This window comes from Balaenoptera musculus, chromosome 2 (assembly GCF_009873245.2).
Source record: "Balaenoptera musculus isolate JJ_BM4_2016_0621 chromosome 2, mBalMus1.pri.v3, whole genome shotgun sequence".
NCBI lineage: Eukaryota > Metazoa > Chordata > Mammalia > Artiodactyla > Balaenopteridae > Balaenoptera > Balaenoptera musculus.
The window spans coordinates 56,908,235-56,921,731 of record NC_045786.1 but is presented as its reverse complement, the minus strand read 5'-3'; the positions used below and the strand labels follow the sequence as shown (position 1 = coordinate 56,921,731).

The window sequence follows — 13,497 nt, the reverse complement described above, 5'->3', positions numbered from 1 at the left end:
ATGTGTGTATCTATAAATGATATATATTAACAGTATTATCTTGAAGATTTAAAAAAATATCATGTTGTACATGTCATTCTTCAATTTTCTTTCTTTTCTTATTCAGCATTTAAAAAATATTTGTCCATATGACCCATGTAGCTTTAGATAGAATGTACATTCCACAAGGACAGGAATATTTGTTCACTAGCATATGCCAACCACTTAGAACAGTGCCTGGCACATTGTAGGCACTTAATTAATATTTGTTGAATGAATGAATTCACTTTAAGTGATGTATAGTCTTTGATCGTATGAATATGCTACAGTTTATTTATCTGTTCTCTTGTCAATAGATGTTTAGGTTGTTGGGGTTTTTTGCCAATATGAATAGTGCTGCAGTGGATGTTCTTGTTTGTGTCTCCTTGTGCACGTGTTGAAGAATCTAAGAAATGCTGGGTCTCTGGGTCTTAGGGCAAAAACTTCTTCAACTTATCTGTATGTTGCTGAATTGTTCTCCATGGTAATAGTTCCAGTTTATACTCCCACCAGCAGTGTATGAGAGTTCTCATTTCTCCATATCCTCACCAACATTTGCTATTGTCAGATTTTAGTTTTTTGCCAAGCGTATGTATGTGACCATTTTTTAAAAAAATAAAACATTTCATTTTTCCCAATAGAAATTCAATGTCTTCTTTTCGCCCTGGGAGAGGGCATAACGACAGTCGCAGGAGTGTGTTTTACACCAGTGAAGAGTGGGAGCTCTTAGATCCAAGCCCAAAGGACCTGGAGGAGTCCACGGCACAGGAAGAAAGGAAGAAGCAGATCCCTGAAGGAAACAAAGGTATGGGTGCGGTTCCTGCTGTCTTTCATTCTCTCCGCTGCCATCTGTTAACCACTGGTGATGTGGGAGACCCTTTGGTAGCAGGTATCACTGGGAGCATGAGACCCAGCGGGAGTTGTGTTCTCTTTGTGGGAAATAAAACATAAAGGCTTGAAAATGAGATGTCGCAAGAAATAAATAACTGTCCAAGCCTGCGGTTCTGAAACTTTTTCAGGAGATAGAATATCTGGAAGTCATGGTGCTCTTTACAGAAATACTGATTTAAAAAAAACTAAAACTTTTTATTTATAGGAATTTGTTAATGCACACAAAAGTAGCAGCTGTAGTGTCACATTCCACAGTTTTGAACTTATGGCCTCTCTTTTTTCCTCTGTATCTCCTCTGAGCTCCTGCCCCTCCTGGCACCCACCACCAGCTGGGTTATTTTAAAGGAAGTTCTAGATATTAATCCTTTGCATCTGTAAACATTTTAGTATGTATCTCCAAGAGATGACTCTTTAAAAGAACCACAGCTTCATTGTTATACCTAAACACTTACAGTAAATCCTTCTTGTCTACTTCCCCGGTTGTTCCATAAATGTCTACTTGCAGTTGGCATGAGCAAATGAGGGGCTAACAGGCCCCCAAGTATGTTTAGTTGTGTGTCTTCTTGGGTCTCTTTCAGTCTGAACAGCTCTCTGTTTTTTTTTGTCTTCCGTTTCCCTTGCCACGCCTGTTGAAGAAACAGGGTCTTCATGCCGAGGAATTGCCCACATTCTGGATTTCGTTAATTATATTTTTGCGGGGTCACAGAATATACTCCTCCATCCCTGTATTTCCTGTACACTTGTCACTAGAGCAGAGGCCTGCCCAGATTCAGGGTTGACTTTTAATTATGACAAGAATATTTTGGGGTGGGGTGGGGGCTAGGGATGCTGTGTATTTCTTGTTGCATCACATCTGGAACCACAGCATATCTGCTTTTCCCTCTTTTTGTGATGTTAAGGTCAATCAGGATTTAGGGTGTCAGCCTGACCCGTTCATACATCTCTCCATTGGCATTTTGCCTAATGCGTTAAGCAGCCCTTCATGATCCTACATCCATTGATCCATTGAGGGAATATTGATGTTTTAAATGTAAAATAACAATAAATAATTTTGAAATTCTGCCTTATGCTTCATTCTGGCATGAGCTGGCAGGATTAGGAGGCAGGATTTTAGGAAATCTTTACTGAGAGCACATATTTACTGAAGGTAATATTTTTTTCTGTCCCCTGGGAAAGGACCACATGACTTGCTTTGGTGGGGAGTTTACTTGTGATCCCCAGGATGGTAGCATGGAACCCTAAGGTCCAGTGTGACGTGGTGAAGATGTGAGTCACGTGCCTCGTGACCCAGCACGTGGCACAGCCAGCGGGGCACCCAGGAGAGGGGCTCATTGTCAACTGGGAAGGCCTTCTGAGGAACAGGGATTTGTGTTGGGGATTTGGATTGTTGAAGGTAAACATTGTTGGCTCTGACTTCCCCATAGAGACTCTAGGAATGAAATGGAAGGGTGAATGGTAGCAAGATTGGGAAGGAAGAATCAGTAAGGCTTAGTGACTCGGGTGGGGCAAGAAACTCCCAGCACCCCTGCAGAGCAGCTTCTTGTCTGGGAGCAGCCTTCTCAGCCTCTGCCCAGCCCCTGATCCCTTTGAGAGGGAGCCTGTGTGGAAGACACGGAGGGACAAGGATGTCTCTGGATTTTTATCTTGCTGATTCATGGATATTTCCTGTAACGGCTCCAAGAATCAGCCTGCCAGCTTCTTGTCCGTGTCATTCATGGGAAGTAAGCTAATCTTCATACACACAGAAAAGTCCCCCAATCAGGAATGTATAGCTCAATGGATTTTCACAAAGTGAGCATATCCATGGAGCCAGCACTTACTTGAAGAAACAGGACAGTACCAGGAGTCACAGCCTCTCTCCCCAAACCCCTTCCAGTCACTGCCTCACCTCCCACCCCAACCCCCGAAACCACTGTCCTGACTCCTAACATCATAGACTTGTTTTGCTTGTTTTCTAAAGTTATATAAATGGAACCTATATAGTATGTACTCTCCTCTTTATATTTTTAATATATATTTGAATCCATTTATACTAAAATTTATTTGGATCCCTCAATATTTTTAAATACTCGTTTTTAAGGAAGAGAATAAAATGTGTTTACAATTAAGAAAACATAAACTCGGGGTTTTTTTGCTTTGTTTTTTTAGTAAGGACAGATTAGCTAAAAATAAGCAGCCGGGGATCCCTAGTGTATCTCTAAGTCCTACCCTCTAACTCTTTAGATGCAGGCCCTGTCCTTACTAAGGTGCCCGGGGGAAGGGACACCTTGTGTTCAGGATGCTGTAGGAACCTGGAGCAACCACGTTCTTCCCTGGTCTGTGTCTCTGTTCTCTTTGGTCCTCAAAGTACCTGACATAGGAAAATGGTGATGTGAACACATAGGCTTAGAACTGATCTTTTGGAAAATAAACTTAACATTACAAAAGAATCTTGAGAGAGTTGAGTACAGTTTTGTCATAAATTCCTCCTTAGTACTAATGTATAGTCTGACTTTTTTCGTCTGTCTTAATGCAAAAATTGAGCAATCAAATAGAGAAAGCTTTCTTTAAAAGTGATCACATGAAAGATCATCTTTGGTTTTAAGCTTGGTTATTATCAAGAATGAGGTAGGAGCAGAGAGTGACGCATGCAGAACCCCTTAGAGGATGATAGATGGAATGTTAATGTATTTTACTGGAATTTCCAAAAGGAAAATTTGACCTGAACTTAAACAAGTTTTGTTTTTATGTAGGAGTAACTGGCTCAGGATTTCCCTTTGATTTTGGACGTATTCCCTACAAAGGAAAACGCCCTTTGAAAGACATGATTGGATCGTATAAAAATCGCCACAGTAGTGGTGACCCTTCAGCCGAGGGGCCATCGGGCAGTGGTAGCACCAGCAAGCTGGCCTCCGAGATGCAGCTGCAGGTCCAGAACCAGCAGGAAGAGCTGGAAAGGTTAAGGAAAGACTTATCCAGTCAGAAGGTAATTCTTCTTCCTCACATTTCTATCTCATCTCATGTCAGCAGGCCAGGGACCAGAGGAGCAAAACCCGGCTTTCATGTCTCTCTGACTCCATTATTTCCCAGAAGGTGCTTTTCCCCTAAGAGTTGTATGTTGCCATGGCTACTGACCTAGGCACTGCTGCTCTGCTTGGACATTTGAAATTCCGACGAGAGTGAAGACCCCTCAGGGTGGGTCGGGGAGGGTGTTGTCTGCACCTTGCCCATGCCTGCCCTGACGTCAAATCTCTCTGAGCATAGCTTCAGCCCAAGGCCCATGAACAGTTGTTAAAAGAGTTTCCACATCCTGTTAAACAGCAGCTTCCTTTTGAGCTGATCACACCTAATTATACTTAATTCCTCAGCAGGTCAGTGAATTTAGACCTCAGATTTTTTAATACGGATGAACCTTTACTGGGAGCCATTGCTAATTGCAGTCTGCCTGTCCACTATTTCCTGTTTCCTATTATTGTTCTCTACAGACAGCCTTTATGGAAGAAATATTTTTCCTTCTCTATTTTTGAGATCCTTCATGAGGAAGTTGGGTATTAAAATATTTCCAGTAAAGTTTCTGCATTTGCTCAAATACCAATGGTTGCTCCATGCAGAGTTGCCATGATTTCTGCTTTTTCTCCCGTCTCTGCTCCCCACTCCATCCTCCCCTGGCTCCTAGGAGCTCGTGCGGCTTCTGCAGCAGACGGTGAGGTCCTCCCAGTACGACAAGTACTTCACGAGCAGCCGCCTCTGCGAGGGGGTCCCGCAGGACACGCTGGGGCTTCTGCACCAGAAGGACGACCAGATTCTGGGCCTCACCAGCCAGCTGGAGAGGTTCAGCCAGGAGAAGGAGAGTCTTCAGCAGGAAGTAAGGACGCTGAAGAACAAAGTGGGCGAGCTCAGCGAGCAGCTGGGGATGCTGATGGAGACCATCCAGGCCAAGGACGAGGTCATCATGAAGCTCTCCCGGCAGCTCAGCGAGTGCGAGGGCAGCGTATCCTCTCCCACCTCCATGCCCAGCTCTCCTGTGGCCCTCCCCACAGCCAGGGACCAGCTGGAACTGGACCGACTGAAAGTAAGAGCAGGGCGTGGGCCCCTGTTATTGGGACAAGAAATCCAAAATCCGCTAACAGCCTGTCTGTTGATGTCACTCTAGAGCTGCTAGCCTCAGTGAGCTAATTTGGTGTGACAGCAGAGCAGCTGTGCCTTTTTTTTATAAAACATGTGCCACAGGACTTCCAGTCAGATAATTACTAGGTTTCTAAGAAGCTTCCTTGGAAAATGAAAGTCTCAGCCCGTCGATGTCGCCATAGCTCAGAACAGTTTCAGATCTTTCCCCTCCCTTGCTTTCAGGCAGCTGCGACTTCTCTTTCTTTTTATACACCCTTAGGACTTTATTACTCCATGTAACCTGCAGAGGCTGTTTCTTGCCCCCTCTGTGCGTGGATGCACACACCATCATTTGCATAGCCCGCCCCAGGACATAATGGAGGCCAGGTGAGGGAACACTGTTCCCAACAGCTAGTGTGGGGTCGGGCGGGAAAGCAGACCCTGGCTCCCAAGCACACCGGGGAAGGAGGCCTGCCCAGAGTCCGTGCCCCCCACGCCTAAGGCAGGGGGGTCCTGACACTCAGAAGGGAGGGCAGAGCTCTCTTCCCAGTGTCCCTTTCTGGCTGGCCCTGGGGATGGGAGGCTGGTTCCTGAATGGAGGTGACTCTCCCCGTCATACCTGGGGTGGTGGCCAGCTGATGAGGTAGGAAGAGCGTTAGTGGGAGGCGTGGGCAGTCTGACTCTGTGCCCGCGGAGAAGCGTGCCGGTCCCGAGGGGAGAGCTGAATGGCCTTGGGCCACTGTCAGTCAGGCCACAGCGAGGGTCCGAAAAGTTTTGCTGCCACCAGTTCTCGATCTGGAGAAGTTTCAGGTGGAGAAGTGTCTCCTAGGACGTGAGGCATTGGGTGTAGCCCAGACCCCAGCTGACCCCACACAGTTCTGCAGCTCTCGGTCCCACCTGGCCGCAAAGTCTTCCTCACCTGGCTACCCACTTTTTGCAAATAACGTGGCACTCAGGATGTTTTGCCCTCCAAATGCAGTTTATCCTTGAAGCGCAAAGGTTTGCCACTTTTGAGGTTGTTACTGAGCCTGCTTCCTGACTAGTAGTACCTGTCATGCAGTGTCAATAGACTGGATGACTGATGGACATGCCTGGGCCTTAAAGATAATTCCAAAATGGAAATTAAAACACTGGAATAATGGCGACTTTGTCGGAATATGTATGTGGTCTCCCATGGTGACAACTTCTCAGTGACGGCACCAAGTAGATATATGAGGCCAGAAGGATTTATTGGTGAGAAAAACCAAAAGGGCAAAAACACCACCAAAACCCTCAATCTCATTACTTTATAATTATATCTACTACAAAAATAGCCGTGTTTAAAAAAAAAAGGTCTTGGTTAGCGTTGCCAGTAAAATTTGGTTTTGTTTATATATGCAATCTAGAGTGTACTGACCCTAAATATACATCCCATCAGTGATACACGTTTTAAGACCACTTATTTAAGGTCAAGTGAATTTTATATTTTGCAAGCACATCTGTCTTCGTAGTGTTTGGAGAATGACACCAGGGCGTTCAGTTTCCAGGTCCCAGCGCTCGGCAGTGGGGGACGCGTGGGGAGCATGTTTTCCCGGGGAGCCGAGCCAGGGTGTGGAGGGGAGTGTGTGGCTTTGTTGTTGTGGCTCCACACAGCTCCTTTTGGAGACGACTGACGGAGCTGATCACAGCTAGACTTCTCGACCTTTGCTTTTTGCGGGGTAGCGGGTGACATTTTTCTTTTTCTCCAACATTTCTCAGCTTAATTTATAAAGTCTGTGGCTCCAAAATTCCACAACAGTGAGGTTAAGTGGTGACATAGCTTATGGAGAGGCAGAAAGGTTGTTAAGGGACTCCCCTGTGGCCTGTGCGTTCTGAGTGAGTCCTGCCCGGCTTGGTGACCTCATGTTTTCTGACATTGCTCTGCCTGGGCCGGATATTGCCAGGGCATCCCCTGTGCCATGCAGAAGACAGTCACATTCGTGCCCCCTCTGTGGTGGCACTGGGAGAATTGGAGTGAAGAATCTCATTGTCCTTCACTTTTAGATACCGCATGGTTTCCATATTGATTTCTTCGTTTGACCCCAAATTTAAAATGTCTAGGTGGGGAAAAAAAGATTTTGTGTGTGTTTTGGTGGGGGGAAGGTATCTCTTTTGTTGTTGTTACTGTTACTATTCAGTGTCTTGCTTTATAGTCAATGTATGTGCCTGTAAAGATTTCTGCTTTTTAGAATATGCTAACATTTCTTTTTTGGTCTCATATGTGGTCACTTTCTGTTCCTGTAGTATTTTGAGGCAGGAGCACATATTGGTCTTAGGATTTTACCACCCTAATGATTTAAATATTCTTCCCATACTTCCTTCCAGGCCTTTTCCATGTTTACATAATTCTTCCATTTCCTGGAGTAGATAGACTTTTGTTTCATTCAGCCTTAGAACCCAGGCACTTTCTGTATTGCTATCATTAATGATTCCAGATTGTCCATCTTTTGACTCTGTCATCATTTACTTAATCAGCCTCTGTCTTCTTTCCTGTGATTTGTTATTTCATGAATATCTTCATGCATACAGCTTTTCCTTCTTGGGACTCTTTCATTCATTCATTCATTCAGTCAGTCAGTCAGCCATGTGCTGGGCTTTGTACTCTGCACAAAGTATACAGTCTCTGTCCTCCTGGAGCTCAGAGTTTAGTTTATAAAGCACAAAAACAGAAAAGCAGAATCACAACTGTAATAAACACCAATGAAGAAGGGGATGTGTCCCAGTATGGGGTGGTGGTTTAGACTGAGCATGGGCTCTGGAGTCAGACCTGGCTGGGTTCAAACCCAGCTTTGCCACTCATGACCTCTGACCTTGGGCAGGCTGGTTCACCTCTCTGCCTCAGTGTTCATCTGTGAAATGGCACTCACCTCATAGGGTCTTGTAAGGGTTAAAAGAGGTATTCCATGTAAAGTCCTCACGGGGCACCTGGCACCTCATAGAGTCTTAGCTTGCTGTGATCATCATTCTAGAGAAAGAATCCTTTTTTTTTTTAATTTTTAAATTTTATTATATTTAGTTTTTTATACAGCAGGTTCTTATTAGTCATCCATTTTATACACATCAATGTATACATGTCAATCCCAATCACCCAATTCATCACACCACCAGCCCCACCTCCCTGCCGCTTTCCCCCCTTGGTGTCCATACATTTGTTCTCTACATCTGTGTCTCAATTTCTGCCCTGCAAACCGGTTCATCTGTACCATTTTTCTAGGTGCCACATACATGCGTTAATATACGATATTTGTTTTTCTCTTTCTGACTTACTTCACTCTGTATGACAGTCTCTAGATCCATCCACGTCTCTACAAATGACCCAATTTCGTTCCTTTTTATGGCTGAGTAATATTCCATTGTATATGTGTACCACATCTTCTTTATCCATTTGTCTGTCGATGGGCATTTAGGTTGCTTCCATGTCCTGGCTATTGTAAATGGAACTGCAATGAACATTTTGGTACATGACTCTTTTTGAATTATGGTTTTCTCTGGGTATATGCCCAGTAGTGGGATTCCTGGGTCATATGGTAATTCTATTTTTAGTTTTTTAAGGAACCTCCATACTGTTCTCCATAGTGGCTGTATCAATTTACATTCCCACCAACAGTGCAAGAGGGTTCCCTTTTTAGAGAAAGAATCCTTGAGATACATTATCAGGACTTCCTTAGACTGTAATGCACAGTTGGACTCAAAGACACAGATGGCAGACTGTGGTGTCCCGCTCCCCCGACCCACCTTGTGCTGCTCAGTCTCTGTCCATCATGGCCCAGTGTATTCTTTAGGTGCCCTCTAGCTCACCTTCCTTCAATCAGCCTGCCTTTAAGTAACGTGTTTGTTCATTGTTTCCAAATATGAGAACTTCAAGACGCCAGGAGAAAGGAGAACATCGTGATTCTGATCAGAAAAGGAAGTCTGTGGACCTCCTTTGGGGTTTGACAGAGCCTGTCTTGAACGCTTGTCATGACGTGTGGTCTTGCTGAGACTGAGAAGGTGTGATGTGTATCAGAGCTCAGGTGGGCGTCAGGGGCCAAGCACCTGGGCCAAGAGCGCAGCAGGTCTGGCTCCCAGCCCGACACTTAGTAGTTACGCAGCCTCCCTGTGGCTCAGCTCTTCACCTAGGAAATGGAGATGACGAGAGTGGGGGCTGAAGAGTTGTGAGGTTTGAATGGGATCGAGGACCTCACGCGCCTAGCACAGGGCACCTGTAACCCATAGCAGGTGCTCCGTAGGTGTCAGCGATTAAAGGGACTGCTGGAACATTTTCAGTTCTTCTGTATTTTCAGGGGAACTTGTGTACCGCCATGGTGGTTTCTAGTTTGGAGATTGGGGCATGTCTCTGGACACATCTTTGGGGAGGGGCCATGGTCTCTGTCCTGGGACAACACAAGAGTCAGTGCCTTTCTTGACCACCCCTGGCCTGTGCTTGGAGCTGTTGTGATTGAGGGATCAGAAATTCCTTGAAAACTTCAAACAGAGTAGGGAAAAAACACATTTGTAAAAGACTGAATTTGGTAGGGAGCATTTGGAAATAACTGCCCCAGTTGTCTCAGAGGTTTCCTTTCGCTTGCCTTGCTCAGAGTTTCAAGGGCTGAAGGTCACGTATGGCACCCGCTTCTGCCAGGGCTGAACTTTTGGTTGGACTTGGCAGAACGTGTCACCAGCTTGTGATGTTCTCTTAAAAACAGAAAGTAAATGTGGCAAAAGTTAACAATTGGCAAATTTAGGTGAAGGGTATATTGTGTTTATTGTACTTTCCTTTCAACGTTTTCATAAGTTTGAAATTTTTTAATGTAAAAAAGTTGAGGAACATGTTCTCTTAAGTGCCTTGTACATTGTAGGTTATAGCTATTCATTATTAAGAGTAATCCTTTAGATAAGGGCATTGTGTATGTGTGTAGCCTCTTCCACATAAACTGGATAAGTAAAAATGAGAACGTACAGAAAATTTGTTCAGTTTCTCTAGTTAAAAAACAAAATTAACGGAAGGCATTACCTTTTGTACCCAATGAATGTGGGTAGATAAAATATTTGCATAGATTTAGGACATAAGTCCTACTTACTTTTCCTAAGGACAGGTGAGGAAAATCACCACCGTTAAATAAATTTATTTCCCCATCTTCTTCATTACAGCAGTGGTCCCTGCCTACCTTCTATTGCCAAGGGTAGCCGCTTTCATTTCCTTAGAACTTGTTCTAACTTATTAGCAGGGCTATTTGATTGGTGAGGCAGCAAAATATTAATTATATTGAACAGGGGTCCCCAACCCCTGGGCCACGGACTGGTATCGTCCATGGCCTGTTAGGAACTGGGCTGCATAGCAGGAGGTGAGCAGTGGGCTAGCGAGTGAAGCTTCATCTGTATTTATAGCTGCTTCCCATCTCTTGCATTACCGCCTGAGCTGCACCTCCTGTCAGCATTATGGTGAGTTGTGTAATTATTTCATTATATATTGCAATGTAATAATAATAGAAATAAAGTACACAATAAATGTAAAGCGCTTGAATCATCCCAAAGCCATCCCCCCACCCCCCGATCTGTGGAAAAATTGTCCTCCACGAAACCGGTCCCTGGTGCCAAAAAGGTTGGGGACCGCTGATATAGAATAACTAATCAACATTCAACCAATGTGAATTGATGGACCTTTTTTTTGCAACAGGATAATCTACAGGGGTACAAAACGCAAAATAAATTTCTGAATAAGGAAATCTTGGAACTCTCAGCTCTACGGAGAAATGCAGAAAGAAGAGAGAGGGATCTGATGGCAAAGGTGGGTCAGGATGGTTATATTTCTATTATCTGGTGGGAGGTATGATTCAGAAATGATTTAAAAATGGACATGCTTTAAAATCAGTTCAACCCCCATGCTTGGAGGGTGTGGTTATTGATACCAAATTATATTTAAAATATATAAAGTGCATAGCACTGTGTTTAGTTTCACTTCGTGATGAAGACAAATAGAAATGTCCTGAGAGGTGGCTTTTATTCACACATATAATGAAGTTTACAGAAAAAAAATTAAATACAATTCTAAGGTTCCCCCAAATTAAGGTTCTTTGGATTTTGATTTATGCTACTGAGTTGTGTGAATCAGTTTCTTATCTATAAATGGGGATGGTGAGGGTGATGCCCCCTCTGTGAACCTGACGGGGTTGGTTTGAGAGTTAGATGTGACTGTGGCGGGAAAGGGCTTTGCAGGGTGTAGAGACATCACAGACTTTCCAGTTACAGTCAAATGAAGCTCAGTGACACTGTGTCAGCAGCTGTTGTATGCCTCATATACCTTTTGAACAGTCCTCAGAACATCTTCCCAAACCTTGTTCCTGCATGTTTTCCAGGGGTGTATTGATTTGTCTGATAAGGTAGCAGATGAGAGCTAGTTCTGGGTCACAGCGTCCTAGGAAAGTATTGATGTTGCATGGGATGGCTGCTTGGAGCTTGTGTCCAAGTGGCACTCAGCTTGACCTCAGCAATGGGTGTGTGGCCTGGTTTCTGCTGCTCACCTCAACCCTGTCCAGAACCGATACGTGTGTTGACATTCAGAGGCCTTATTACCAGTACTTCTGTGTCATACCCCCTAGAAGGAAGACGGGGCCCATGTGGGCCATTTAAATAAGACAGGTGGCCTGTGGCATAAATTCATCTCTTGTCTTTGATACAGTCTCTCTCTGGCTCACTTGCTAGTGGTTCTTGGCTTGTCATTCTTTGATTGCTTGAGGTACTTGAGGATTGCTCTTCCTGTGTCTCCGTCTGAATGGAGGTGACTACCACATTCTCTGTAGTATTCTAGCCTGGAAGCCAAGCTCTGCCAGATAGAAAGCAAATACTTGATACTGCTCCAAGAAATGAAGACGCCAGTTTGCTCAGAAGAACAGGGGCCTTCTCGGGACGTCATAGCCCAGCTGCTGGAGGATGCCCTGCAGGTCGAGAGCCCGGAGCACCCGGAGCAAGCGTTCGTTAAACCTCATCTTGTCAGGTAAAGGTGCTAGCGACTGCTGGGGATGGTGGGACCCATTTCTCAAGCCCCTCTTTCCACAGCAGTAGACATTCATTGAGAACTTTACACAATTCTCCGTGTCTCGTTTGATGCTCATGGCAAGGACCGTCCAGTCATTAGAACAGATAACGTCATCAGTCTTGCTGTAATAATCAAGTAACAGAGCTGGGGTTCAGCCTAAGTTTTCATTCCAAGACCTTTCTCCCATGTACCATGCCAATGTGGGCCGTAGCCAGTCCTGCTGCAAGAGGAGCCCGTCTTCCTAGGAGTAGAACCCTCTCCAGAGACATAGCTGCACCCATGGGTAGTTTGAAAGCCAAGGGGGACCCTAAGTGGAAAATTGGGTCTTCTCTGTAAGGGAAGGACACTTGGGTAACCTGATTCAGTGGTTCAGAACTCACTGAGGGTCTGATACAAGCCGTGGACACCCTTGGCCCCAAAATGCAGTTGGACGCACACACAGTATTGCGTATATTTTTCAGAAAATCACGGAGTGTGGAAGCCTGTGATGGATCTTGGATTAAGAACCTTCATATCCTAGTTTCTTAAAACTGAGATTCATGAAATACTGGCTCAAGGAGAAATCTGCAAATCCACTCAGTCCGGTCTCCTCCTGTCTCCGCCCCCTTGCCCCTCTGGCAGCCCTGTGCCGAGGCCCTGCTTGCAGCTGTGGCTCAGCTTCTCCAGCCCCACCCCTGCCCCAGGGGAAGCCTGGCTTCAGCCTGACCCACTCTTTCCCTTCTCTGCGCTTACAGCACTGGCCTGCCTTGTCCATGTTACTCAGACGACAGGTAAAACTATGCTGTCAGAATGCGACCAACGCCATTGTTAAAAAACTCTTACCGAGGCCTGTGTGCCGGGAGCCGTGCCAAGGGCCCTACACGCAGGCTTGTATTTAACGCAGCTCAGCCAGGCGGATGTTTTTATCCTTGCTCAGCAAATGCGGAAGCTGAGATTAGGGAGGTGATGTAACTTGCCCAGGTCACATAGACGGTGAGTGGCAAGGACATGGCCCCAGACTGGGCAGCCCCATTCCCAGGCCAGGAGCGCTGTCTCCATGCTGTGCGCTTGTGCTGTGCGCTCGTGCTGCGTCCGCAGTGGCGGGGGGGGGGGGGGGGGGGGGGGGGCGGACACGACTCCCGTGAGGGCGGCCTAGCAGTCTGCCCTGAGGGCACCAAGTCTTCTTCCCGCTTGTGTTTTGGGCTCTTACTATTCATGTTGTATCTTTTCAAACTTCATGTATAACTAGAACAATAGCTGTGTATATTGATTTACTTTTAACTTTTCATTATGGAAAATTTCAAACTTACAAAGTAGTAGACGGAATCATATGACAACCCCCATATGCAACTGTTACCCAATAATTTAGCAATTATTAACATTTTGGCAATCCTGTTTCTTCGTACCCTTCCCCTCCAAAGTTTTTTTTTTTTCCCCTGGAATATTTTAAAGCAAGTACCAGACATGTCATTTCAGCTTTAAACCCTTCA

At 45.3% G+C, this 13,497-nt stretch overlaps 1 protein-coding gene across 5 annotated transcripts in view; it reads left to right on the top strand.

Annotated features, from left to right (window-relative positions):
- TBC1D2B (TBC1 domain family member 2B) overlaps positions 1–13,497 on the top strand; it is an 87,011-nt gene that overhangs the window by 51,890 nt on the left and 21,624 nt on the right. For all 5 annotated transcript variants that reach the window (XM_036843571.1, XM_036843572.1, XM_036843575.1 and 2 more), the window contains 5 exons: positions 660–823; positions 3,642–3,874; positions 4,565–4,960; positions 10,670–10,780; positions 11,793–11,986. In XM_036843571.1, the coding sequence (XP_036699466.1) occupies positions 660–823; positions 3,642–3,874; positions 4,565–4,960; positions 10,670–10,780; positions 11,793–11,986 (1,098 nt within the window). The remainder of the gene's footprint in view (positions 1–659; positions 824–3,641; positions 3,875–4,564; positions 4,961–10,669; positions 10,781–11,792; positions 11,987–13,497) is intronic.